General features: G+C 44.2%; 1 protein-coding gene across 13 annotated transcripts in view; it reads right to left on the bottom strand.

Moving 5' to 3' along the window:
* Positions 1-1,002: 1,002 nt before the first annotated feature.
* PRR14L (proline rich 14 like) overlaps positions 1,003-27,370 on the bottom strand; it is a 56,017-nt gene continuing 29,649 nt past the window's right edge. For 3 of the 13 annotated variants that reach the window (XM_032653990.1, XM_032653989.1, XM_032653997.1), the window contains 7 exons: positions 21,769-26,938; positions 18,132-18,203; positions 17,265-17,436; positions 16,623-16,729; positions 6,514-6,585; positions 5,155-5,282; positions 1,003-5,071 (listed from right to left, as the gene is read on the bottom strand). In XM_032653990.1, coding sequence (XP_032509881.1) covers positions 4,863-5,071; positions 5,155-5,282; positions 6,514-6,585; positions 16,623-16,729; positions 17,265-17,436; positions 18,132-18,203; positions 21,769-26,938 — 5,930 coding nt within the window. In that variant the 3' untranslated portion in view covers positions 1,003-4,862. Of the gene's footprint in view, positions 5,283-6,513; positions 6,586-16,365; positions 16,519-16,622; positions 16,730-17,264; positions 17,437-18,131; positions 18,204-21,768; positions 26,939-27,370 lie in introns of those variants that run through there. The other 10 variants (XM_032653998.1, XM_032653995.1, XR_004353096.1 and 7 more) reach the window with 10 other exon arrangements.

Genomic DNA, 27,370 nt, shown 5'->3' with positions numbered 1-27,370 from the left:
ACACGTGTTCGTGCCCTGGTCCAGGAAGATCCCACATGCCGCAGAGTGGCTGGGCCCGTGAGCCATGGCCGCTGAGCCTGTGCGTCCGGAGCCTGTGCTCCGCAACGGAAGAGGCCACAACAGTGAGAGGCCCGCGTACCGCAAAAAAAAAAAAAAAAAAAAAGTATGTACTCCACCATATCTATACTCTCCCAAGTAGCCTCCTTAGCAAGCTAAGCTCTTATTCCAGATATGTTGTTAATATTTGACATTTTGACCTGAATTTTTCTTACTTATTTTTGGCTGCGTTGGGTCTGTTGCTGAACACAGGCTTTCTCTAGTTGTGGTGAGCAGGGGCTACTGTTTCAGTGCGCGGGCTTCTCACTGCGGTGGCTTCTCTTGTTGTGGAGCACAGGCTCTAGGAGTGTGGGCTTCAGTAGCTGTGGCTCACGGGCTCTAGAGCGCAGGTTCAGTAGTTGTGGCACACGGGCCCAGTTGCTCCACGGCATGTGGGATCTTCCCGGACCAGGGCTCGAACCCGTGTCCCCTGCATTGGCAGGTGGATTCTTAACCACTGCGCCACCAGGGAAGCCCCATTGACCTGAATTTCTTATTGCTTTTTCATTTCTCAGCCATGTGAGAAAATAAACACTATTCAAAAATCACACCTAGAATACTGGCTCGGCATCCCTACCCAACTTAATTGGGTGTGACTCATTTGAGTGAGTCTTGGCATTTCCAAATACCCAAGTCCCTCACAAGAGATGATCTGCCACCTGAGTAAATTTTAAAAGCTCCACGACAGTCTTGGAAGGCCACACAGAGGTGGAGCTCTACACATGTTCTGAGCACAGCGCCGTCCTCAGAAAATGGTGACCACTTTGGAAGAGAAAATGCTTGTGGGATATATATAACTTTGGAATGTTTTATTAAAAACCAACAACAGCAACCTCATGATATTACAGGTAGAATTTTAACTTATTATGAAGCCGTAAGAATAAAATAACAGCCTTGAGAGTTATCTGAAAGGTTTTCCAAAAAAAATTCCTTTTTATTTTCATAAATTAACACACATAACAGTGGGAATTTTAGAGTCACAAACTACCAAACAGAAAAGGAACTGCAAGGGCATCATGTATGCCAATGTTACCAAAAATGTACAAATTTCACTGAACTATTGACCATGATAATATACAAACACTTCAGGCAGCTATTTACTGGCCTAGACCAGCCCAAGGAGATGACGCTGAGGCCTCTTGCCAAGAATTAAAATCCGATTCAGCACCAGAGAGGGGCTCGTGGAGATACACAATGAACAAGCATCCAATCTGAGAGAGTGCTGTGCTAGATGGCAGGCTATGTGGGGGCCCTCACTTCACAATAAAAATAAATAGCCTTTGTTGATCAATCTGTGGCTAGATAATAGTACTAAACTTTGATTTCAGTAAATTAAGCCTTCTTCCCGGCCAGCTTTTTATACAGGAAGTTCAGTCGTGGCAAGGAGCCCTTCCCTCTCATGAATCCAGGAAAGGATACTCCGCACCTCTGGCCAACTACTTAAAGACTTTGGATACAGCCACCCACGATGTGGTGTTTCAGAAGTCCTTTCCATGATACCGGGGTGGGGGAAGCTTACAGAAACAAAAAACAAGGGAATTAAAGAAAGCACCAACTGCATACTCTGCCCCCAGGGAATGGGAGAAAAGTATCACCGTCTAAAAGTTCGTCTTTCGCGGATCTTGATGTACATTGATTATGAGATGAAATCCCAGCCTGGAGACGGAGCACTGGCTCTGCATTCCATCAGGCCGCACCAAGCCTTGGACCGGCAGCCCCAGTCCTGCACTCTGTGCAGCCCTTAGCCTGGCAGACAGGGAACCAGCCACAGGGGTAGGATCATGCCCAGAGGGTGGGATCTGGAATCTACCTCAGGTTGGCTCTGGCACTCGCGCAAAAGACCCTTTCAGGCAAAATTGTGACAAAGAGTCATGTTTTTCACAGCTCTTGGAGGAGCGCTGTTTCAGGATTCACAGCATGAGTTTCTGAGCTCTTCAGGCTCCGAGTAAGGCAAACGCTGTATGTCTCTCCACTGTACCTCCCTCAGCTGTAGCTCTTAGAATAAGGTCAGTAAAAAAAAGTGGATATAATCTGCTTGAACAGGTGATGAGGTACATTTAAATTAATAGAGAAATGAAACCAAAAGAAAAGAGGAGGGGGAAGGTGGGGGGGCAAATATAGCTATAAACTGACAGATGGAAAACACTATAGTTGAAAGTTTCAGTGAAAAGCTGACGTGCAGAACCCTGATTGGACCTGAGATTTCTCCTCTCTTTCCCATATTAAAAACACTAAGTGTCTTTGGGTGGTAAGTCCCCATACTCAGAAACTGTACCAAGTCCCACCCCAGAACCAGACCTCCTGTAGCTATGGGCAGGTGGCTGGCTCTGAGGACCATAGACAGCACTGCAGCTGGCTAGGCCAATGGTAAAAATGGATGTTAAGACAGATATGGCTGAGCACGGCAAGAACCCGATGTGGCCCAGGTAAGCAATTTCAAGTTTGCAGTGGGGGCCCCTTCTTAACTTTGGAATGAGGAAGGGCCTTGGCCAAATGCACGCCAAGAATTACAAGGAGAGGGTTGGCCTCAGCGGAGCTTTTTCCTATGTTCCCAGGACAAGGCAGGAACCCAGGTCTCCACTTCCTCCAAGCCCCCATTCCAAATGCCAATGTTCCAAATCATTGCTCCTGGCCCTGACAAGTGCCACTCCTGCAACGGGCAAACTTGAAATTGTATCTCCGTAATGTTGGTGATGCCACAGCTGCACCCACGTCAACTTCAGTCTGCCACGCTTGCCACGTTGCAGACCCATCTACACTGGCAATGGAGCTGGCAAACAGGGCTCTGTAGATTTGCTGGGAGTCTGCAAGCTGTGCAGCAGGAGATTCCTAAAAACGTTTGTACAAGAGCACAAACTCATCTCACTCCCTTAAGCAAAAAGACAGAGAGAAGCATTTGTGTCTAAGGACCCTGTCCCAGGAAGGGAGAGGTACCGAGGGGAAACACAGGTCGTGTCTACAGTCTGGGCAAAGCGAATGCACGATGGCAGCATCTGGTTTGCACTGTTCAGAGCTGGTGCGGAAGCCAGGCTCCCCTCTAATGCTACGTGGCTGTGGCCTTAGAAGCCTCCATGGATCACCAGGTGTGTATTTCACTTACTAAATGCTCTGTCTGAGGCACTGGACCTACAAGACAGACGTGGCACTTCGTTTTTCTCGCACTGTCAGTTTTTCTGCTCCAGTGTGGCACAGACTGTCAACCTGCAAAGGAAAGGCACATAGAAACCCCCACCCCCACCCCATCCTCCCATCCCCTGACAGACAGGGAAACCAAAGGGACCCAGGAGACATGATCCAGGACGGCACCACTCACTCCTCTCACAGACTGACTCGAAAATGTCTCTGGAGCTTTGACAGTTCCCATTGGCGCTGCTCCACGGCAGTGGCTCCTGGGAGGATGGGAGAGGTGACCAGTGTCCTGAGGCTGGGCTTAGCATCCCACTCACCAGCCAAGGAATGTTAATTCTCTGCACTCTTGTTTTGAGAGAGAGAGAGAGAGAGAGAGAGAGAAAAGATAAAACACAAGGGAAGGGGAGGAGGGGAAGCAAGGCAAGGGCACACAGGCCTTAAGTGGGAAAGGAATGAAACCTCCGGGCTTGTGGCCTCACACAGCTCGCTTCTGGTCCTCTGCCCACAGACTGCTGCAGGCAGAAACGGAGAAACCCAGAGACCTTTGTCTGGCATTCTACCAAACTTACAGCAGGTCTGACGCAGGAGCCCAGAGTACAGTGAGCTGCCCTCCAAGAGGGCTGGCCATGGGACTTCGTGACCCCAGACTGTCCTCCTCCCCACTATGGAGCAGGCTGCTCTGGCAGCTGCAAACGCTCTGGGTTGGCTTCATCACCACCTGAGCCATCGTGGATGCCTCTGTCATGGACCACCACTTCAGATGAAACCCACTAAGACCACACCCAAGCTTCCAACTTTTTAAATGACTGGGGGAGAGACCTGCTCTTACTTCCGTCATTAAAATAAATACAACTACTTAAGCAAGAATGAGAACCCAGATGAGATATGAGTCGCACTAGGAGCTGGAGGCGGGGAAGGGGCTGCCTGAACACGTCAACGGGAAAACGGCTCTCGGCCGCCCCACACCACGCACCGACAAACCAGGTCAAATGCCTGTCGTGTGTTCTGAAGACGTGTACGGTCTTTCTCCTTGATGTCTTAAAAAACTGCTTTAAAATCACATTTAAAGGCTCCAAACATGCAGCAATAATTAAAACAAAAAAAGGGAAATAAAACAAATGAAAATAATCAACACTACCACATTAAAAAGTGCAACTTACTTCGAATGGGGCCTGGACGGGCTCCTCTGGCACTAGTGACCCACAGTCACAGAGGGGAGAAAATGATGGGGAAAAGCCACACACACACACACACTCACTCACACACACACACACAACCTGGTTCTGGACAGATGGGCTCAAAGGATTACAAAACACAGCAGCTCATCTTTCCTCAACTACTGAAGTGAGCCAGTGAGACCACATGGGACAGGAGGCCAGGTCCCCCTCCCTAGGCCACATGTCTAAATAACCTTGGTCTAGCACCACCGTAAACAACGCGGAACTTTCACATGGACGTGCAAATGCTGTGAGTCCTTGGAAACCTAGTGTTACTGAAGGTATGTGGTGTCCTCCTCCGTGGATGGCAGAGTGTGGGGAGGAGGCCGACATCATTCAGGACCATTTCCAGGAGAAAGGGAGCGTTCCTGAGGTTCTATACTCAGCAGTACAAGTTAGAGGACCCTCTTTCACCAGTTCCTAAAAAGGCTGCACCTTGAAATAGGTAAAAATCCATAGTCTGCATTTTGAGTGGTTTGGGCAGTAGGGCAAAATTAGGCAACCTCTTCCAAGGAGGCCGGGAAAGTCTAAAGTTGAGACCCCCCCACCTGAATCGCTTCTCAACAACCGGACGACCGCTCCTGCTCCTCCTCTTCCTTGGCAAAGAAGGTCTCCAGTTCCATCAGTTTCTGTATCAACAGAGCATCCAGCTCTTGACTCTGCAGCGCCGCCTTCTGGGCCCGGGTAAAGCTGCCTGCCACCTTGACCTTACCGCGAGCCCTCCTCTTTCGTGGGACTGTGAAATCCTGAAACTCCAGAACTCGCTTCCTCTTCTGTTGGCTGATTGAGATGAGCGTACCATTCCGTTCCTTAGGTTCCTCAAAGATGGTCTCTAAACACCTAAGGGTGGAGCACAAAACACCACCATGCTCACCCTGGGGGCCACCAACCCTCCCAGTCAATGCGCGCTAAAGGCTAACTGCTCCTGACAGCTCTTTCCTCTGGTCTGCAGCTATTTTTTCATGACAAAACACATATATCTATGAATATGTAGTACAAGCAACATAGTGAAGAAATTTAAACTGGACAGGAGGGTAAAGAATAAAAGTAAGATGAACCCCCCCACTCCCCACCCCGGCAACAGCAGCAACAGTGTTTTGTGTATCCTCCCAAAGTCACTCAACGTACAGATGTGCATAGGTAAGCATGTATCATCAAAGGTCAGCCCTTTTGTGTAAAGGGCCAGGTAGTAAACATCTTAAAATTAACGAGGCACACAAGTCTCTGCTATATATTCTTTTTTGTTTTTTAAACAACCCTTTAAGAGAATAAAAACCATTCTTAGCTCACAGGGCTGGAAAAAAAGAAAGAAAGAAAGAAAACGGGGTGCTGGTTGGACCTGGCCTGTAGTTTGCTGACCCACAGCATCTATCCAACACTTTTGTTTCTTCTTTACTCAAATGGCAGCAAACTACATGCACTGGCCTATGCATTTGTGCCACTCTGACCTAACAATAACGTTTAAGATTGCCCCAGCTGGGTACACAGGTATCTGATTCATTCTTTTAAATGGCTATGCAGTGTATCCCATTACAAGGATGGACTATAATTTAATGAGAACCTTATTAATGGATATTTTAAGTTGTTTCCAATCCTTTCCTATTATTTAGCAATGCTGTAATGAATAGTCTTCTATCAATGCCTCAGAGTTTTATCTTCTAGGATAAAACTCTCCTGCTACATCCTGGACGCTACAGAAATTTAATAAATGTTTAACGACTTGAACTGAATTTAGACGCAAAGGTAGCCAAGTGAAATGCCTTCTGTACTTGGGTTTGGAGTCATATCTGAAGATCAGTGCTTATTAGTCCTGAAGACAGCCAGCGTATTTGCTAAAAACCAAGTACAAACAAAAAGGAGACTACCTAACCTGACACACATCTCTTTCCCATCCTACCACCGACCCCAATTCAAGGGCTGGAAACTAAAAATACCAATTCTAGTTATTTTCAAGACCCCGGTATTGGAAGAACTGAACATAAAACCCCTTCCAAAGCACAAGGACTGGAGATTTACATCGATCATTTCGGAAGCCCCCCCAATCTATTATTTACTGCTCATATGTACTTACCTGTTTGCAGGAGGAGATTTATAATTCTTGTTGGTATATATTTCTTCTAAACTAAACTCCTTTTTCTTTAACCTGAAAAGAGAAAAAAATAAATTCTTCACAGTCTCGTAAGAGACAAGATTGGTTTCCCAACTCTATGTTTTCCGTTCTTTTACTTTCCAAGAGTAAAAGACGAGTCCTAGATGTGTCTCATGAGAACAATGAGTACAGGATCTTCTTTTCCAGGGCATCAATCTTCAACTTTGTGAGATTTGGTCCAGTTATACTTACTTGGAGGGATATAACTGGATTTGTACCTATTATCTTAGTTTACAGCTTCTTCTTGTCCTACTTTTTCAATGTTTCTTCTGCTTAATTGACTGCTCTTTTTTTTAATTCTCCTCTCCTGGCTTGAAATTTATACATATTCTGTTCTTTTAGTGGTTGGCAAGAATTTTAATGAGCATATTTAACTTATAAACCCTTCTCTCAAACAACACAAAGTCCCTGGAACCTCTAAGTCTGATCAATACTGTCCCAATTTATGTTATAGTGTCCTATTTTGCCTTTTTATTTCGTAAATTTTTGTGTAAGAATCAGGTCATTTAGTCTGTGGCTTCCCCAGTCTAGATTTTCTTGATTACATCCCACTGATATCATTTAACATGCGCCTCTGACCCAAACATATGGAAAATACTACAGGTATTTCCTATGGACTGGTAATTAAATAGAGAGGTATGATCAGATTTAGGTGTTCCGGGTTTTTTGATAGACTTTTAGGTGTCCATCACGAGGGACATGATACCCAGCTGTCACCCTTTTTGTGTATTAGCAGCCAGCCACTGATAAACATTGAATATATTTATTAGTTCTTTAGGATTGTACATGGTGACAGTCTATCATTCTTCTGGAAGAATTCTTCCATCTAAAGAAAACTTCATGCTCATCCATGCTTTGGTAACCCTGACGTACCGTTTGCACAGGAAAAGTGGGTTGTATGCTTGGTTCTTTCCCTTTATTTACCACTTTACAAAACAATGAATTGTTTCCCTATTATCATCCAAATACAGCCAGAGTTGTGAACTCATTCATTATGAACTATTGGACTGAAACATATCTCATGTGCTTCAATCTACTGCAGTTATTATTCCTTTTGATGCTCAGACAGTCTCATCATCTGTGGCAGTTGAGAGTCTCTTCAAACTGGTTCCTGTGTCTCTCCAACATGACCCCAGTCGCCTCTTGAGAGCTCATCACTTTCTGGCACAAGACAGTCTATACTCATGCATTTCCTGCCCTAGACCTGTAGCCAGTCTTCAAGGAGCCCTGGTTCACATATCATAAAATTCACCAATTTATTCATTCATTCATTTATTTATTTTGCAGTGCACGGGCCTCTCACTGTTGTGGCCTCTCCCGTTACGGAGCACAGGCTCCGGCCGCGCAGGCTCAGCGGCCATGGCTCACGGGCCTAGCTGCTACACGACATGTGGGATCTTCCCGGACCGGGGCACGAACCCGTGTCCCCTGCATTGGCAGGCGGACTCTCAACCACTGCGCCACCAGGGAAGCCACCCTATTATTTATTTTTATGAGTGTGCTCAATCTGTTTGTTGACTCTTAGTTTTTGGTACTATGTAGAAGATAATAGCTTCAACCTTCAGGCCACCACTCTTAGTAGAAACTTATTTTCAGACAGCACAGAACCTTTATTACAAAAGAGCAAATTATTATAAAGTTTCTGTGCTTTAAACCTTTTTCAGAGAAGTTAAGGAGTGACTGAACAGTACAGCAATAAACTTTTCAGCATCGTGCTTTAGTTTCTTCCCGGCTTTTTGAAAATCTTAATTGAGGTTCAGTTTGGTTCAATTCCAATTCAGCAAAGAACATGCTTGTGGAAAAAATACATAAATAATAGCATGGATAAGATTTTTCACAGGGATTTCCAACAAACAACTGTTACTTTGCTTCTTAACAACAGCAATAGCTACGTTAGATTAAGGATGTCGGATGGGTAGTTGGAAAGTGAAAGATTAGGCTTCTGACAGTCATTCTGACGAGCAAATCAGGGTAGTGTGCACCCATGTCCAGTTTCTGAGCTGAGGTGACTGCTGAAGCGCCAAGTTCAGATTCTGGGATTCCTAGGCTCTCAACAAGCTTTGCATTCCTCAGAGGGGCTTCACTCACTGGAGGTGGTGGGATGTGTAGATGTCCTCAAAAGTAGACACTTCCTGTGCAGATGCCACTTTGCCCAGAGTGGCTCTGGCAAGAGTCTACGCTTGAGCATCTTGTCTGGTGGTTCCTTGCTCCCTCCACCTCTTGATCTGTTTTTACGACTTGATTTCCCTCTGGTAAAGAAGCATCTTGACACAATTCTGAAGCAAGGCTGTGCTATTCTAGTATTGACAAAACTGAGGCTCTGAGGGGCTCGCTCGGGGGTCAAGCCCTGGTCCCAGGGGTCTCCTGTGAGGACCATGCCACTGTGACCCCCAAAGCACATTGCTGTGCTCATGCCGTGGCAGATCTGGCTCCTGGAAAGATGTGGCGGGGCCTGGTGGTCAGTGGGTGCAGCGCCCCCGATCCTGTGCTGGAGCACCTACAGGTTCTCCTCACAGCCAGGTGATGGTGGCCCTAAAATTCACCCTTTAAGGTGTATGGTTCAGTGGATTTTCGTAGAAGCACAATGTTATTCATCACCACTAATTCCAGAACATTTTCACAACCCACAGAAGAAACCCTGGACCAACGAGCAGTCACACCCACCCTCTCCTACCCCAGCACCTGGCAACCACGTATCTACTTTCTGCCCCTATGGTTCTGCCTATTCTGGACACTTCATACAAATGGAATCACACAGTATGTGCTCTTTGGAGTCGGTCTTCTCTCACTTAGCACACTGTTTCCACGGTTCATTCATGGTGTAGCACGTCTCAGTACTTCATTTTAACATTCTATGGATAGACCACCTTTTCTTAATCTATTCATCAACTGATGGACATTTGGATTGTTTCTACTTTTTGGCTGTTATGAAGAATATTGCTATGAACATTCATGTACAAGATTCTGTGTGAACATGTTTTCAATTCCCCTTGGACATATACCTAGAAGTAGTGATACAGTAACTCTAACATTCTGAGGAACTGCCAAACTATTTCCCACAGTGGCTACACTATTTTAGATTCCCACAAGCAATGTATGAAGGTTCCAACTTCTACCCATCCTCAATGCAAATACTTATTTTGTTGTTTTTATTTGTAAAAAAATTACTGCCATCCTAGTGGGTGAGGGCCATCTTGTGGTTTTGATTTGCAGTTCCCTAATGACTAATGATGCTGAGCAACATTTTTTGGCCATTCGTCTGCATCTTCTTTGGAGAAATGCCTGTTCAGAATCTTTGCCTACTTTAAAAAATTGCATTGCTGTCCCTTTGTTGTTGAGTTGTAAGAATTCTTTATATATTGTGCATACTAGAGCCCTATCAGATATATGACTTGCAAACACTTTTTCTGATTCTGTGGGTTATCTGTTATCTTAAAAAAAACAAAACAAAACAAAAAAGACTTATTTAGAGCAGTTTTTGTTCATAGTAAAATTGAGTGGACAGAGTTCTCATATACACCCTGCCTGGAAGCCCCTGCAACTCGCCTACTAAGCACAGCAACCCCTATTATCAACAGCCTGCACCAGAGTGGAACATTTGTCACAACTGATGAACCTGCAATGACACATCATAATCACCCACAGTCGATGGTTTACATTAGGGTTCACTCTTAGTGTTACACATTCTGTGGGTTTGGAGAAATGTATGATGACATGTATCTACTATTAGAGTATCATTCAGAATCATTTTCACTGCCCTAAAAATTACTGTACTCGCCTATTCCTCCTTCCCTCCTCCTTATTCCATGGCAACTATTGATTCATTGACAGTGTCCATAGTTTTGCCTTTTTCCAGAATGTCACATAGCTGGAATCATACAGTATGTAGCTTATGGATTTCTTTCCATTTATTCAGGTCTTTAATTTCTTTCAACAGTAGTTGGTAGTTTGTAGTGTTTACTGAACAAGCCTTACACTTCGTTTGTTAAATTCATCCCTAGGTGTTTTTTTTTTGATGCTACAGTAAATGGAACTGTTTTCTTAATTTCATTTTCAGATTGCTCATTGCTAATGTACAGAAATACAATTATTTTTCTTTTTCTTGTATCTTGATCTTATATCCTGCAAACTTGCTGAATTCATTCACTAGCTCTAACAGTGGATTCTTTAGGATTTCCTATATACAAGATACTGAAAAGATAGTTTTACTTCCTTTCTGAGTGCTATCTCATTTTCTTGCTTAATTGCCCCGTCTAGAACCTCTAGCAGAATGTTAAATAGAAATGGCTAGACTGAATATCCTTGTCTTGTTTCTGATCTTAGGGGACATCTTTCAGTCTTTTACAATTAAGTAGGATTTCTGCTTCGCGTTTTCCGGTAGATGCCCTTTATTCATTTGAGGAAGTTCTTATTTCTCTCTCTCCCTTTTTCAAAAATATTAATTTGGCTGCACCAGGTCTTAGTTGCGGCATGTGGGATCTTCGCTGCTATGTGTGGGATCCTCGCTGGGGCATGTGAACTCTTAGTTCCAGCATGTGGGATCTAGTTCCCTGACCAGGGATCGAACCCAGCCCCCTGCATTGGGAGCTCAGAGTCTTAGCTACTGGACCACCAGGGAAGTCCCTCTTATTTATTCTGAAGTTCATGGAGTGTTTTTATCATGAAAGTGTGTTGGATTTTGTCCAACGCTTTTTCTGCATCTAATGAGATAATCATGTGCTTTCCCCCCTTTATTCTATTAATGTGGTATACTCCACTGATTAATTTCCTGTGTTCAACTAACCTTGCATTCCTGGCATAAATCCCACTTGGTCATGTGTATAATCATTTTTTAATATGTTGCTGGATTCCATTTGCTATTATTTTGAAGATTTTGATGTATACATTTATAAGGTTCCCTGGCTTCTTTCAAGATTATCTCTTTGTCTTTGGAAGTCTGAAGTTTTCATACTTAACTTCTTTCTGAAGTTAGGTATGAAATTCTTTTTATTGATCCTGCTTGGGATTAGTATCTTTTTTTGCCAGTATACTAAAATACACGGAATTACACAGTATGTGAACTATTTCTCAATAAAGCTGTTTGAAATTTTTCATTTAGATGCTGCTTTACTGAGGTGTAACTGACACATAGAACTGTAAGACATTTCAAATGTACATTGTGATGACCTGATATATGTATACACTGTGAGAGGATTCTTCCTACCTAGTTAATTAAGAGTTTGTGTTTTGACTTTGTTTATAGTTGGTTTCTTTTTTTCCCAGCAGAAGTGATAGATTTTTATGACATATATTTTTCAGATTTTTACTTTATGGCTCTGAATTTTGTGTTATACTTAACCATTTCCTATAGTTTCTTCAATTATTGTTACGGCTTCCTTTGTTTACATTTAAGTCTGATTTTATTTGGAAGATATTCTGATGAAAGGTCTAAGGTAGAGATCCAGCTTTCTTCTTCTTTTTAATATTTATTTATTTATTAATTTTGGTTGCACCAGGTCTTAGTTGGGGCATATGGACTCTTAGTTGCAGCATGCAGGATCTAGTTCCTGGACCAGGGATCAAACCTGTGTCCCCTGCGGTGGAAGCGCACAGTCTTACCCACTGGACCACCAGGGAAGTCCCCCAGCTTTATTACTCCTAGAATGGCCACCCACCTGTCCCAGTAGCATTTTACTGAACAGTCCATCTTTTCACCACTGATTTGAGGGGACACCTTTGTCACATACTAAATTTCTCTATGTATTTGTATCTAATTATGGACTTTGCTTTACCAATTTGTATATTTATGCTCTGGCATCATACTGTTTTAATTATTGAGATGACAATATATTTTAAGATCTCTTAAGGCTAGTACTCTTATTTCACTCCTTTTCTGAATTTTCCAGGCTATTCTTGCTTCTTTATTTCTATAACTGTGTTAAATACATGCCTTTCCATTTATTCATACCTCTTCCTAAAAGAACAGTTCTTGGTCAAGTGAATGTGTTTAAATTTTTATCGTTTACTGGAATATACCAGTTATCTAATTACTGCTTCTCAGCTCAGAATGCACCCTCAGTACCTGCTCTGTGACAATGGCATCTTGGACTCCTAATGCATTTCTTCTTCACAGTGAGTTGCTGCTGAGCTTCGGCAGGAGGCACTGGAGGACACTGGAGGAGCAAAGGAGCTTTTCTTCTTGCTCCTGCCACATGGCCCATCATGGGTGCACGTGTACTGGGATGTCTGGGGCGGGGCTGGATGGGGACAGTTGCCCCAGCTGTACAGCCAGAGCGTGGAGCCCTCCCCAATGCTCCTGCAGCACTAACCCGGTGACCACCACACCACAGATGGGGCATTCGGGGACTGAAGCCCATAGTGGGACCCCAACATCCTGAGGGTTGTTTCCTGTGACTCTCCTGGAGCAAACGCCACATGCCCCAGACCACGCACCTGCAGTAGCACCCTGACACCCTGGGTGCCTGCCCTCCAGCCTCAGCTCAAGCCCTGGAAGGCTGCTGTTGTTGTTTCCTGCTCGCCCAGCTCTGGCGTTAGCAACCTGGCTATCCGATGGGCTGCAACCACACCTTCTCCAACAAAGTCAGACTCCAATCTGGGGGAGAGGGCCCCCTTCTCCCTTGGCCCTAGGATGCCCTTCAGAATTCCCGGTACACCTTAACAGTTACTCTCCTGTTATACTTTAACACTTTAAACTTCCCCTGTTTAAAATACTGTGTGGTTTCTGTCTCCTGACTGGACCTAGACTAATAACATGATACTAAGGTAAAAGCCCTAAGGTTTTGCTAGACCAGGGGTCCTCACACCAGTGTACTAGAAGACTTTCCACAGACACACTGAAACCCAGCTCTAGGGTAATCAATCTCCCGATCTTTAATCTCCTGCACGTGACACACCTGAGAAGTGTCCTTACACTCATGTAAACGTCTCCATTCCCACAAATTCTTTTTTTTTTTTTGCCACGCCACACGGCATGCAGGATCTTAGTTCCCCTATCAGGGATCAAACTCATGCCCTCTGCAGTGGAAGCGCTGAGTCTTAACCACTGGACCGCCAGCGAAGTCCCCTCACAAATTCTTTTAGAACAGCCCCTATCCACCCTGAATTCTACTTTGGTATCGGAATAAAATCACTGATCTCACTAAGCCCTCCTCAGATATTAATGAAATCACCGTAAACGTGTCTTGGACGTGTCTTTCCCCACCTTACACACGGTTCCGCTAAGAGAAGAGCGGCTTTAGCAAGAGGGGACTCAGCCTAATTTCAGATATGGTGTGGAATGGGGCTGTCAGAGGGACTTGGCCTCACTCACCTCCTGACTATCATCAAACAATGCCTACTTAAGAAAGAGAGCTTCAGGCTTCCCTGGTGGCGCAGTGGTTGAGAGTCCGCCTGCCGATGCAGGGGACGCGGGTTCGTGCCCCGGTCCAGGAGGATCCCACATGCCACAGAGTGGCTGGGCCTGTGAGCCATGGCCGCTGAGCCTGCGCGTCCGGAGCCTGTGCTCCGGCAGCGGGAGAGAGGCCACAGCAGTGAGAGGCCCGTGTACCGCAAAAAAAAAAAAAAAAAAAGAGAGCTTCAAACACCAAAAATAGCTTGGTCATGTATTTAACCGTACACAATGTCTTTTCAAACTATTCTCAACTCTCACGCACAGTCTGTTATCACTTAGAAGAACATTAATCAAATCATATAAGGAAATATTTAAGTCAATCATTCAATCTTCATCTTACAAAATATTATAACTTCTACTTCCTGTTAACAACAAAAATTATATGAGTTGCCATGCCAATTGGTTTGCAGTGATACACTTTTCTCCTACATTAAATATTGAAGCAATCATGAGATTTATATAAATTGATGGATTTATTTGATTTTTTACATGATTCTTAATTGTTCCTAAAAGTCTAATAATGAGTTTTATTCGTGCACGTATACACATTTACTGAAGCAATATCGTGCTTTCTAACATACTCCTCATTTCATAATTTATTATTTTAGCTATCAATTACATTGCTTTATTACAAATTCAAAAATGGGAAATTCTTATACGTAACTTTAATTCTGACTTATGGCTTTTAGAAATCTACATTACAAGAAATGTTCCATAATTTATTTTTCAATGGTCTGTATGATTTTCTTGAAGGTAAATATTAACATATTTACTGTTTCATACCCACAGACATGGAGGGGAGGCTGTATTCATTGTACCAGGTCATTTTAGGTAAGAGACTTGAGCATCTGTGGATTTTGGTATCGGGGGGTCTCCTGGAACCAATTCCCCGAGGATACTGAGGGATGACTATATTATAATTGGAAGGCAGAAAGGTTAGGAAGTAAGAATGATTTGGCCAATGGGCTTGAATAATAAAAACTGCCTTCACCAAGTAAGTTGTATTTCAAAATTTTTCCATAAATTTAATGCCCTAAATCGGCACCTTCAAAGTGTCTATACAAAAGTGTATTTGAAGTAATAAAAGCATTTTACCAAGATGTCTTAGGTAAAGATTTATTGAAGACCTTATATTTTTCAACCTTTTCATTATATAGGATTAAATAAAGTGCCCTTAAGTGAGATAGTAACATAGAATTCTTAGGTATCTGAAACTGGTTAGATCCTCTCGGTGCACGTCCCATAAACTGAGCCACTGCTGGCCTCCAAAGGCTGGGTGACAGAACCCAAGTGAGTCAGCACCGTTTGATTCTTTGCTTCCAAAAAAGATTAGGTGATAAATCATTAAATATAATTTGATGATAGATCACTCTGTGATTTTTTGATATTACTTGACAGAAGTTGAAAGGATTGAATGTCATTGTTCTATTAAAACTCTCTGCACTCCCAACTACCTATCTTTATTAATAAGGTTTTCCAGAACTTCTATCTACACAAAAATTCAAGAGAGAATACCATGATTCTGAACCCTATTTCATTCTAGTAAAAAGTACTATTCAACCCAGGATATCTGAAATACTTTAAAAATTTCTCTTGAAAAGACATGGTAGGATGATCAATAAAAGAACTGTAGGATAAAAACACAACACGCTAAGATAAGAACCACGTGGGAAAAGTGGAACGCAAATCATAGTAACAGTTAACTATCGCATTTGTGTTGTGTGAAGCGATAAAATAGATACACTGCACATTTTTTTCTCAACTGGACTGTAGAGCAATCTTAAGTGTTGGGAATTCTTACTCACATTCTACAGGTAAGTCCTTGAAGCTCAGGAAGGTGAAATAACTTACCTTGGGTTAATCAAGGGACACAGGCTTCCATTTGCTGATGAGAAATTAAGGAGTGAAATCCATCACAAGAAAACAACTCTGGAGATCTTTTAAAAATGTTTATATCTTCATAGTGTCTGTGTAATATACATCATCCTCAAACTAGAATCATGTCAAATACACAATCTGGAATCACGCCCAACCAATACATAATTTAGTAATCTTTTTCTTTCCACTTCACTTTATAGGAATTAGCAATCAGCTCTGTCATAAAAATCTTTAGAATCCAAATTTTTAAAGGCTATACTATGGACCATAACATGGATCTAGCATTTTCTTGAAAAAAAAAAAAAACATCTTTCCTTCATGATGTGTAGGTCCCTTCCCAGTTTTGTGCACAGAATGTTGTGAGCCTGGGCTGTGGGGTCGGGTAAGACCTGTGAGAGACAGGAACCACCTGTTCTGTCATGAGGGACGCTCAGGCCTAACACAGATTTCTCAGCTACTGAGCCTTGGCACCGTCACCTAAACCTGGGGACGACGGCTGTGCCTACCTTCCAGCACCCTTGGAGGATGAACTGGGACTGTGTACACAGAGCGACAGCACCCGGCATAGAGAGCTCAGGAAAAGTGATCGAGAACGCGTTCAAATATCCCTGCACACAAATCTCTGGCCACAGTACCGATGAATTCTTTTGGATAAATTCCTAGAAGTATAACAAAAGCTCAGAGTATATGATCATTCAAAAGGTCATTATATTCTGCCAACTTCCAAAAAAGTGCACACATGCATGTTAGAGAAGGCGCTCACCTTTTGGGTCGAGGAAGGCCCATGGGGGTAAGGTTAGGGTCTGGCTTAGGAATGGTTTTCCGGATGCGAATCTGTGAGACCTTCTTTGGCCTCTTCTCCGGCTCAGTCTATTTTTAAGAAGAAAGATGGTCAGGTTGTAAGACATTCTAAATATACGAAGTCCCCTTTCCTGACACCCATCGCATTGCTTCCTCAGTGTACAGATGACTTCAGGAAGTAGTTTATGACAAAGCTCCCACCCCCCGCCGCCCCCACTCCTGCCAACAGCGTTTTCAGCAACCGCCCCCTTTATGTTACTGTACATGCAGTTCAGATACTGAGATTATCAATATGGAAATTTGCAACTGTTGGAGACAGCAGATACTGCAAAACTGAAGCACACCATTGTTCACTCGTCTCTGAATGCATGAAACTTCTCGCTCTGTGGTTCGGTTCTCTAAACACTGTTAAATGTGTCATCAAGAGAAAAGGGTCTGGAAGGCGACGAGGAAGAAGAGATTCAAGGTATCCTTTAGTGTCTTGCTAACCTCCCGTACTCAGCTGAAGGTAAGGTGGTAGCAAAGAGACTCAGGGGCCCATCTGTACCTGTCACATCATCTGTGGTGCTACCGCCACCTGACCCCACAGGCACTTTAAATTTACCTCTTTCTGTTCTGGGGGGCTGCTCTGTGGTCGGGGGCACGGGGCTGTCACACCATCCAGCTCATCAAATCCAGGAACCGGGAACTCGGAGGCTGAAAGCAGGAGCTTGCTGACAGCTGAGTCTGTTACCAAGCGAGACTTTGGTACCAAGGCAGGGAATGGAGGCTCTAGCCTAGCACCACAGAGAGAGAGACAGGGAAGAACGACATGGGACGGGTTCACCTTCTATGTTGGCACATTCACCTTAACATCCAGACAAGAGCTGAATGACGTTCCCAGTAAACCTGTCCTCCTGACACTTTTGGACACACTTGTGTCTATACACGTAAAAAACGACGAGAATGTGGTCAATCCACTTCACTGTGATGGAATGACAAACGAGGAAGATGCAGTGAATAAGGAAAAACGTAAAAAGGAACAGGTTTTTTGTGGGAAGAAGACATTTAGTGAACTGAACAAATGGACTGTGCTCAGACGACATCAATCCCATCCGGGCACTGAAATCGGCTAAATGACCAAGCAGTATCTTAAGAGGACTTGTGGTACAATGAGCTGGCTAGGGATTTTGACGTTTTTTTCATAAATGGGATTGATCACACAACTTTAGTTACACAGGTTGAACCTCAGATTGTTCATCTGAGAGATGTAGATCAGGCTTAGAAGGAGAACAAGAGGTCAGAATTATACCATGCCCGACCCACACCAGCCACCAGTGCACTCGTCCCCCACTTCTCTCTCTCCCTCTCTCCCTCTCTCTCTCTCCCTCTCTCTCTCTCCCTCTCTCTCTCACACACACACACACACACACACACACACACACACTGCAAACCACAAGCCCTCACGTGCCAGGCGCCACTGGAGCCTCACCTCACATGACTGCCGCTGGTGCTGTAAGCAGCTTCCAGGTCCAGAAGAGGCACGGACGGTAACGCAGTGTGGCTGAAGTGGAGCAAAAGTACACGAGAGGCAGGTTAGAGCAGCGGGATGGCAGGAGAGGCTCTGGTGTACCGTGGGTTTGGAAGGATGCTCAATCAGAGCCCAAGGAAGACGAGAAGTGTCAGTCACCCAGGAAGACGAAAACCTCCCTCCCAGGCATGAGAATTACATGTACGTGCCCATCACTGGAATGGAGGCAGGCTGACAGGAGGATTATATTCTAACTTAAATGGAAAGAAGGCAGAGAGAGATATACAGAGAACAGTAAGAGAAAGGAGGAGGACAAGAATACCCTTAACCTTATACCTTTTAACCAAGTTGTTGAACGTGTATGTTAAAGTTTTTAAAAAGTAATTTAAAGATAAAAATACAGGGCTTCCCTGGTGGCGCAGTGGTTGAGAGTCCGCCTGCCGATGCAGGGGACAAGGGTTCGTGCCCCGGTCCGGGAAGATCCCACATGCCGCGGAGCGGCTGGGCCCGTGAGCCATGGCCGCTGAGCCTGTGCGTCCGGAGCCTATGCTCCGCAACAGGAGAGGCCACAACAGTGAAAGGCCCGCGTACCGCAAAAAAAAAAAAAAAAAAAAAGATAAAAATACACTCCTCAGTTCTGTATTAACCGTATTAAAATAAAATCTGCCGATTTCTATAAACTTACAAAAAATTGTGAAGAAACCTTATTATCTTTAAAGCCGAGTTCCACGTAAAACATGGCCATGTAGATGAAAACTGTTCACAGGGCTAGTTCCTTTATAATTAAGCTTTGATTTTTATAGATGAAAAATGGTATTAATCACTTATAGATACATTAATATGCATTGTTGGAGAGCTTTTGGTACCCCTCAAAGTAAAGCTTGTATCCATTTCTACTGAATTTAGACACAGTACAGGTTTAATTAATCAGATGTTTATATAATGACCATATAATCCATCTCCTCTGGGAAGTTAGAGAAATTTGTTCAATGGCTGAAACACAGATAAATCAGATTGTTAGAGAGCTTAGCACCAATCTGGAATACTGCGAAAGGGGCTGACGAAATCAGAGGCCTCATCTGGGTCTAGCTCAGCTGACACAGCAACCAGCTGAGTGACCCAAGTTAGGAAAAATCATGTGCCTCAGTCTCATCATCTATAAAAAAAAAGGCAAAAAAGATGTCTGTTTGACCCATATTATGGAGTGCTGGAGGATGAGGTTCAAATGAGAAAACGCTGTGGAAACATAAATTAATTTAATCTTGGTTAAGTCTTGTTTTCTGCGGCACCCCAATTTATCACGCTTAACATTTCTAAGTGTGTCTACAAACACAGCAAACTTCTAAGCTCTAAGCCAAGGATATATATGATGTTAAGGCACTTTTAGAGCCAATGAGAAAAAAAGTTCCCACAAACACCACCCCTACCACTTCAATTTAAAAAATAGGGACTTCCCTGGTGGCGCAGTGGTTAAGAATCTGCCTGTCAACAATGCAGGGGACACGGGTTTGATCCCTGGTCCAGGAGGGTCCGACATGCCGCATAGCAAGTGGGCCTGTGCACCACAACTACTGAGCCTGCACTCTAAAGCCTGCGAGCCACAACTACTGAGCCCGTGTGCCACAACTACTGAAGCCCGTGCACCTAGAGCCCGTGCTCCACAACAAGAGAGGCCACCACAATGAGAGGGCCGCGCACCGCAACAAGGAGTGGCCCCCACTCGCCGCAAATAGAAAAAGCCTGCGCGCAGCAACAAGGATCCAACGCAGCCAAAAATAAATAAATTTTTTTAAAAAATTAAATCTTTAAAATACAGGGACTTCCCTGGTGGCGCAGTGGTTAAGAATCCGCCTGCCAATGCAGGAGACATGGGTTCAATCCCTGGTCCGGGAAGAATCCACATGCCACGGAGCAACAAAGCCTGTGCACCACAACTACTGAGCCTGTGCTCTAGAGCCCATGAGCCACAACTACTGAGCCCACGTGCCACAACTACTGAAGCCCACACGCCTAGAGCCCGTGCTCTGCAACAAGAGAAGCCACTGCAATGAGAAGCCCGCGCACCGCAACGTAGAATAGCCCCCACTCGCCGCAACTAAAGAAAGCCCGCGTGCAGCAACAAAGACCCAATGCAGCCAAAAACAAGTAAATAAATTTTAAAAAATAATAAAAAATAAATAAAATACATATATACACACACATACACACATATATATAATTAAATTAAAAGTAAACTAAAAAATAAAATAAATGAAATGTCAGATACAGGATCTAAGGGAGAGAGAAAATATTCCCCACCAGAAAACAGAAAAGTCAGGTGGGAAAGAGTTCTGGAAGAGGGAAAAGGGTCATAGGGTCATTCACCTTCACAGGGTGAAATGAATAACTACCCTCCATGCTACCTTAGGACTGGACATAGTTTAAAGAAGATAACATGATTTAAAACTGAGTGTTACAGACACAGAGCAGAGTTTGTTGTAGAGGCAAACAAACTATGCAACAGAAGCAGTGCACTATCATTTAAAACAATTTGATTCATCCTGTTGTATTTTTATGGCTGCCTGATAAGAAGTGAACATTTTCCTGTTTTCCTACAGGACAAGAACTCACAATCAGCCACATTCAGGTTCTGGGGTGCCTTTCTGAAGCTCTTTTATTTAGTTAGTTTTCTGCTAAGATGCTGGGTAACTTCACAGTATGCCCCAGAAGCTTTTCAATGACAGAATGATTCTGCATGAGAGACTCTGCCCAGACACACAAACAACAAGGCCTCTCCCAGGCCGTTTGGAATTTTAAGGCTTTTTTGGTGTTGAAGTTTTAAACTACAGCAATGATAAGGGCAAACCAAATGATGTTTAAAGTTTCTGTTTATCTAGAGGATTACAAATAGGAGGATTTATCTATTATGCCTAAAGCAGATCTTCAGGGATGTAACTCCCAAATTCTTTTTCTTCTCTCATTTCCTATTAGAAGGTAAAATGATATTGGTGAAATTATTTTCAACTATTCTCAGTGGTCAAACCACAAGAACTCTTTTCCAGTTCACTTAAAATTCTATAAATTCTATAGCTATAATATGTAAACGCCAATCTCTGAAGCTTCCCTGCTCCAGAAAGAAACATAGATTCTTAAACTAGATTTGGTGATGCCTATGTAATTAATTAGTTTATTTAAAAAGTATTTCTTCTGTATCCTTTACACACCAACCACTGAGTTAGGTGCAGGCTGTTATAATACCTTGTGAACAAGTAATAGTTACAAGTCACAAGTCACTACTTACAGTAATGGGATATGTTCTTTGCAAGAGAGCAAGAGAGAGAAAAGGAGAGATTCAAGATTTAATGGTTCACAGAATTAAATGGACAGAACAAAGGAAGGTACAAAATAAAGGGTTCTGCAAGAAATCTAGACCCTTCAGGAAAATTAGAGGGGGCTACACTTCAGAATTACTGCTGCATGTTCCTAGCAGAGACTCGGCAATAAACAGGAAATGGCAGACACAGACTCTGTGCCCTGAATTTTCAGGAGCACCCTTTCCTCCCCCCAATGGTAGGATGCAAACATGGGACTTCAGCAAAGAACGGGGGACGGATTTTACCTGCTCATGGTGCCCGGAGGTGGCTGCCGCTTGCTGTGAGAGGAATCAAGAGCAGAGATTTCGAAGGGGCAGGCAGAAGGCCCATGCTGGCTCCAAATGGACAGTACTCGGCCCACCGAGTAGGGCAGAGAACAGAAGACCTTGTCTGCTATGGAGGTGGGAGACCGTAACCCTTTCAGACCCTGGGTAAACTGGGTCAGGAAGAGCCTCTGCATGGTGGGCATGTGGCTGGAGCAGCTCCGTTTTTTTGTCCAGATTCGGTAACATCCCGGGGAACAAAGTGCTAGGAGTGTGTGAAGGCCAAGGACGGAGCAGCCCGCTCTGGTCTGGACTATGGTGGTGGCTCCATGGTCTTGGAGAGGAACTGGAGGCTGCAGTGGAGGCTGGGCGCCTGCTTGACAGTAGAGGCCAGGGTCTTCCCTGAACATGGCCACCCCAGGACAGTCGTGGGCCAAGAAGAAAGAGAAGGTCCACTTGGGAGGTGAAGACGGGCACCGGCGGGCCTCTCCTAAGGCGAGCCTCGCGGGTGCACAGTGCTCGGGAAAAGTCCTTGGGGACTCGGTCCCGCACTCGGAGCCCGACTTCACGTGAAAGGATACTGGGAAGATTTCGGAACCAAACAACAGGGATGGCATCTTGTCGCTCAAATCTATGAAGCTCATTTTGATGGCTTCGAGCGAATAAAGCGTCAAGGGTTTACTGTTAGGCCTCCTGTCCCAATCACTACGTGCCAACCATGGATTCAGCTGTGTTGTGCTGTAGGAAAACCCATCCAGGAGCCTTTTGTATCTGAGCCGCTTGTAGCTTTTAGCCACTGGAAGAAGGTCAGAGGAACACCGCCGATACCGTAGCTTCTGGGTCTTTGTGGCTGGGGCCAGTCTGGAGGCAAGGATGGACAGCTTGCTGAATAAGGCTGATTCTTTGGTAGGCTTCCGAACATTCAGGCTACGTGAGGGCTGGCCTGGAGTGGCCTTCTGCTTTGGTACGTGGCTAACAAGGCTCCTGGCAGGGGCTGTTTCAGGTTCCAGTTGCGTGGGTGCAGACACAGCATGTGAACTGAGAAATCTGTGTGCGTTTGTGGGGATGGTTTCAGAGGAGCTCTTTAAAAATGTAGAATTTCTGATTTTACTTATTTTCCTCCCCATGTTGACTAGCTCCTGGCAGGAAACTTTCTTACACGTTCGGTGGGGCTGCTTCTTTAAGGGAAGCACTCCTTTCTGATGTGAAGTGTTCCCAAAGGCACCGTGTAGTTCATCACGCCCAGCGGAGTTGGGGTCTTGTGCTTTCCGGGGGACATCATGGAGGCAAGGGCCTGCGCAGGACTCAATGTCCTTTTTTGATGGGCAACACAAGCTTTCCTCCTTTGGGTCTTTCAGCTTCTGAAACCCTGCAGCAGTGTCGCCTGTGGCTGGCTTTGCTAGGGTGATTTTTTTCACCACAGTGGGCTCAGCTTCGCGATCCTTAGGTTGGCTCTTACTTTGCGCCTCATCTGACAACATGTTAGATGATGTGCATCGTTCCAAAGCTGCATGTGCTTCTTTTTGATGCATCTGTTCCTCTTCCTTGTAGTCCGAAACCTTCTGGCTCTGTTGGTCTTCGGCATCACGCAGCATCCTCGGGGGTTTAAGATGGGTCTGAGACACCTGGCTCATGTTATCACCATAAACACCTTCTCTGACAGTCATCTCTTCGGACTCCTCCACAGCAGGAAACTGACCCCGTGGTCCCCTCTGGTGTTCTGTAGTTTCTTCTCTTTTCACTTCGGTTTCTGTTTCCATCGTCAAAGGCAAACTTTCCGCAATGAGGGCTGTGCCGCTTTCTTTGCTAGGATTACTCTTATCCCTTGGTGCTCTTCCTTTCATCTCAGGCAGGACCATGCAGTCCTTTACATTCTCACAGGGCATTTCACCATCTTTTGGTTTAAAAAGGTTTTTCAGGTCAGTTTCCTCACTATTCATAATTGTTTCTGATTTTTCTTGAGACAACGGATACAAAGGAATTATCTCAGTGGATTTCAGGCTTCCCGGGGGAACAGAGTTCTCATCTTGGTGTCCAGAAGATGTCAGTTCTTCTGAGGAAATTCCAATGGCATTTCCCTTGTCATGCTCAGAATTTATTTCTAGTCTTGATCCTTTAATCATTCCTTGTGTTTCTCTCAGAGATGCTTCTTTAGCTCGCTGTTCAAGATGAACATAATTTAAAGACACATTTATTCTATCCAATACTCTTACAATTGGTTTATGATCTGCCACAGACCCTGTCTCAGGGGCACAAGAGTCTGGACACACTTCCATTTCACAGTCTTTTAACAATCTGCATACTTTCTCTTCATGTGATTTTTTAATTTCGAGAGAGTCTGCTGTCGAGGAAGTAGCATCTTGGGAAACTGAATCCTGGTCCATCATTCCCATAAATGCAGCAATAGGCTCTCCTCTTTTTGACAGCACACTCCTTGAGGTTTCCTGTAACACTGGCCCATCCTGCCTTGCACCCCCATCAAGAGTACTAGACGCCCTTATGTCCAGAACACCTTCTGTGCCCTTATCACTACAGCCTGTGGAGACCGTGTCTGCCATACCGTCTATGGGTTCCTCACAACCAGAAATCCTTTCAAAGGCCCCTTTCTTCAGGCTTCCACCAGACGATGAGCTGTTATTGCCTGAACCAACTGGCAGATCCTTCAGGCTGTGGCTCACCTCTCCATTAGGTATTGCGACCACCTTTCTCTGGTCGCTGCCTAGTGTCTCCTTAGCTGGGTTATCTTCACTTCTGCATTCATTGGATCTGTTTGGGTTACTCTGGCAGCCGAGGGCTTCATCTGCCTTCTGCTCAGGAGTTTCAACTGGTTGGTTCATGTTTTTAACAACGGGGAACATAACAGTAGGAAACTGGTCCAACAATTTTTCAGGACTTGGAATGTTTGCAGGTTGGTTTAATCCCTGTGCGGCACAATCACAGATGTTATGTTTACAAAACACAGTCTCTTTGGGTGTGTCCTGTTCTTTTTCTTCTAGCCCTTCCTCGCTGGGATGGATATGACAGGTGGAGTGGATGGTCCTGTTTGGAGCCTCACTATTTAACATGCCTGCCGTCATTTCGTTTCTGATCTTACCTCCTGGAAGCCTGCCTTCAGTTTCTCCCCCATCTGGCTCACTTTCCGCCGATGTACAACTCACTTTATGGATGCAACTTTCCACGGAGGCTTCTCTCCCTTGTGGGCGGTGATCGCTGTGCTGAAATGCATTTTCATACTTGGTTATCAGACAGTTCTCAACTCCTAGGATGATTTCGCTGGGCTCCAGGGCAGCATGGGCAGAACACGCACTCTCCTCTGGGACATTTTTTCTTACACAAGGGCAGCTAGAGAGAGCCCGAGATTGAATGCTTTGACATTCCATGGCAGAGACCTCTTGAGGTAAGCCTGCTGCTTCTTTCTGATTTGAGAGAAGTCTGGAATGCAGACCTGCTCCTGAATCAGCTGTTTCAGTTTTTCCTTCTAGGCTTTCTGATTTGCTGTTTAAGGTGGGATTGTTTGAAGAGGCACCACAGGTTCTGTCACCTGGTGGAGAGATGTCTTTCATTTTTGTCTTTACAGGAACAGTCTGGGTACCAGCAGTGACATCTGCTCCATCCTCTGACGGAGGGTGCTGGCTCTGTCGGGAGCCCTCGCTTGCTGCTACAGGCATCTCTTTGTCAGTTGGCAACTTCGCATGGTTTTGAGAATTAAGGGACACTTGATTTAAAACACATTCACTTCCTTTTTTGTTTACAACTAGCTCGTTGGCATAAGGAAGTTCATTCACCTCCCTTGCAGCACTCTGTTTATCTAAATGGGGACCATCGTCCTGGGAGTTCTGTACAGCTATTTCTGACTCAGGTCTGTCATCAAATTCTAGGGCTGGCAGTAACAGAGCAATGTCTTTCTTGGGTTTCAACACCTCATTTATAGAACTTATCTGGTCCTCTGGCATTAAACTCACAGGGGATTTTCTTTCAATCAGAAATCCATCATGTGATGCTTCATTTAACTGGGTGCTGCCTTCCAGATTTCTCTGGGTGCTGACTAAGGAGTCAGAGTCTTTACTGTAAATCTTTTCCCTTAACATACCGGGCTCTATAGTGGTTGTCTGTTCTGGCTCTTCAATCTGCATTGAGAAGGAAAAATGGTTCTCTTCAGAGTGTGTGCCTGGATAGCTTATATTAGCAAAAGTTCCTCTATGGTCCTCATGATTTGCCAAGTTATCTTGAATGTCCAAAGTGATTTTTAAATCATTTTTTTTAAACATTATTTCCGTGGCTTCAGTAAAGGAATTGGGCATTAAAGAACTAGAGCAGTCTGTATGGATACTGCCTTGAGGGCAGTAGTGATCGTGGATATTTTCTTTGGGGAAGTCAACAGCCTCCTTTTTTCCAGAATAGTGACCAGTAGCATCCTCTTCTGCTTGCCTGGCATTAACAAGAAAGAGTTCCTCTCTTTCACTCCTGGGGTTCGAAGGCTGTTCATTTTCTTCTCCAGAAGCCAAGTTCTTGCTTTGATCGTCCCCATCAAAACAGGAACTGTCTGTCTTTTTAGCAGATCCCTTTGGCAAGCTATCACCATCAAAACCACACTTTTCTGAGGATGTTGTTCTGGATTCTGGACCAGACAAACATGATGTGAAATGTGAAACTTCAGAATTTTCTTCTAAGGGTTCTACAATAACCACCTTTCTCATGGCTTTGGGACTACCACGTGCAGAACTGTGTCTCTCACTATGGTGGCCAGGAACCTGTTGGCGATTGTCATCTGCTTCACAGACAAGTTTTAATATACACAACTCTTCCTTTCCATTGTCCACTTTGGAAATGGCACTCTTCCCTGGTAATAATGACAACCAAGGAGGACAGGTTTTTAGTTCTTCACATTCTTTTTCTTTAGTTGCTTCTATTAATCCAGGGTCCACAGAGTTTAAAGGCTCTAGGGAAACTAACGTGCTAGTCTCTGAAACCTCACCACTGGTCGTGATTTTGTCTATTTCTGGGTATCCGCTGCACCCAGCTGAGAGACCTTTACTTACATGGCCATTCTCGTGTCCTTCATTATTATCCGTCTTAGTCCCACTGACCTTCATACCTTGTACTTCCTCAGTAGATTTTAGCAGAGTTTCAGCTGTAATTTGTACATTTCCTTCTGCACAAGAGAAAGAAATCCAAATCAATATGTAATCATTAAAACAAACAAACCATTTGCTATATCATCATAAATTTCATCATGCACCAAACGGCAGCAACAAAAAAGACCCAACTCACAAAGAGAATTGCAAAGTTAGTGTTACAATACCATTGGCCTTGTTCTTCTCTGCAAAATATGACAGAGGGCCAAAAGAGTACCTGGAAGAAACAGGTTATTTTGAACAAATGCCTTTCTTTAAATGTTACTTACTTAAATGCACTTACCTAGCTGGACAAATGAATATAATGGGGAGACATATGCCTAATTCAGATCTTAGGAAGCTTCCATCCTAAAGCATTAATAAAGTAGACTCACAATAAAATAGCTTATATTACTAAATGACCATCTTCTTAATACTTGAATAAACAATAGATAAAATTATCTCTTTGA

This window comes from Phocoena sinus, chromosome 14 (genome assembly GCF_008692025.1).
Source record: "Phocoena sinus isolate mPhoSin1 chromosome 14, mPhoSin1.pri, whole genome shotgun sequence".
Classification (NCBI taxonomy): domain Eukaryota; kingdom Metazoa; phylum Chordata; class Mammalia; order Artiodactyla; family Phocoenidae; genus Phocoena; species Phocoena sinus.
The sequence above is the reverse complement of the archived record's forward strand: the minus strand, read 5'-3'. Positions and strand labels throughout refer to the sequence as shown.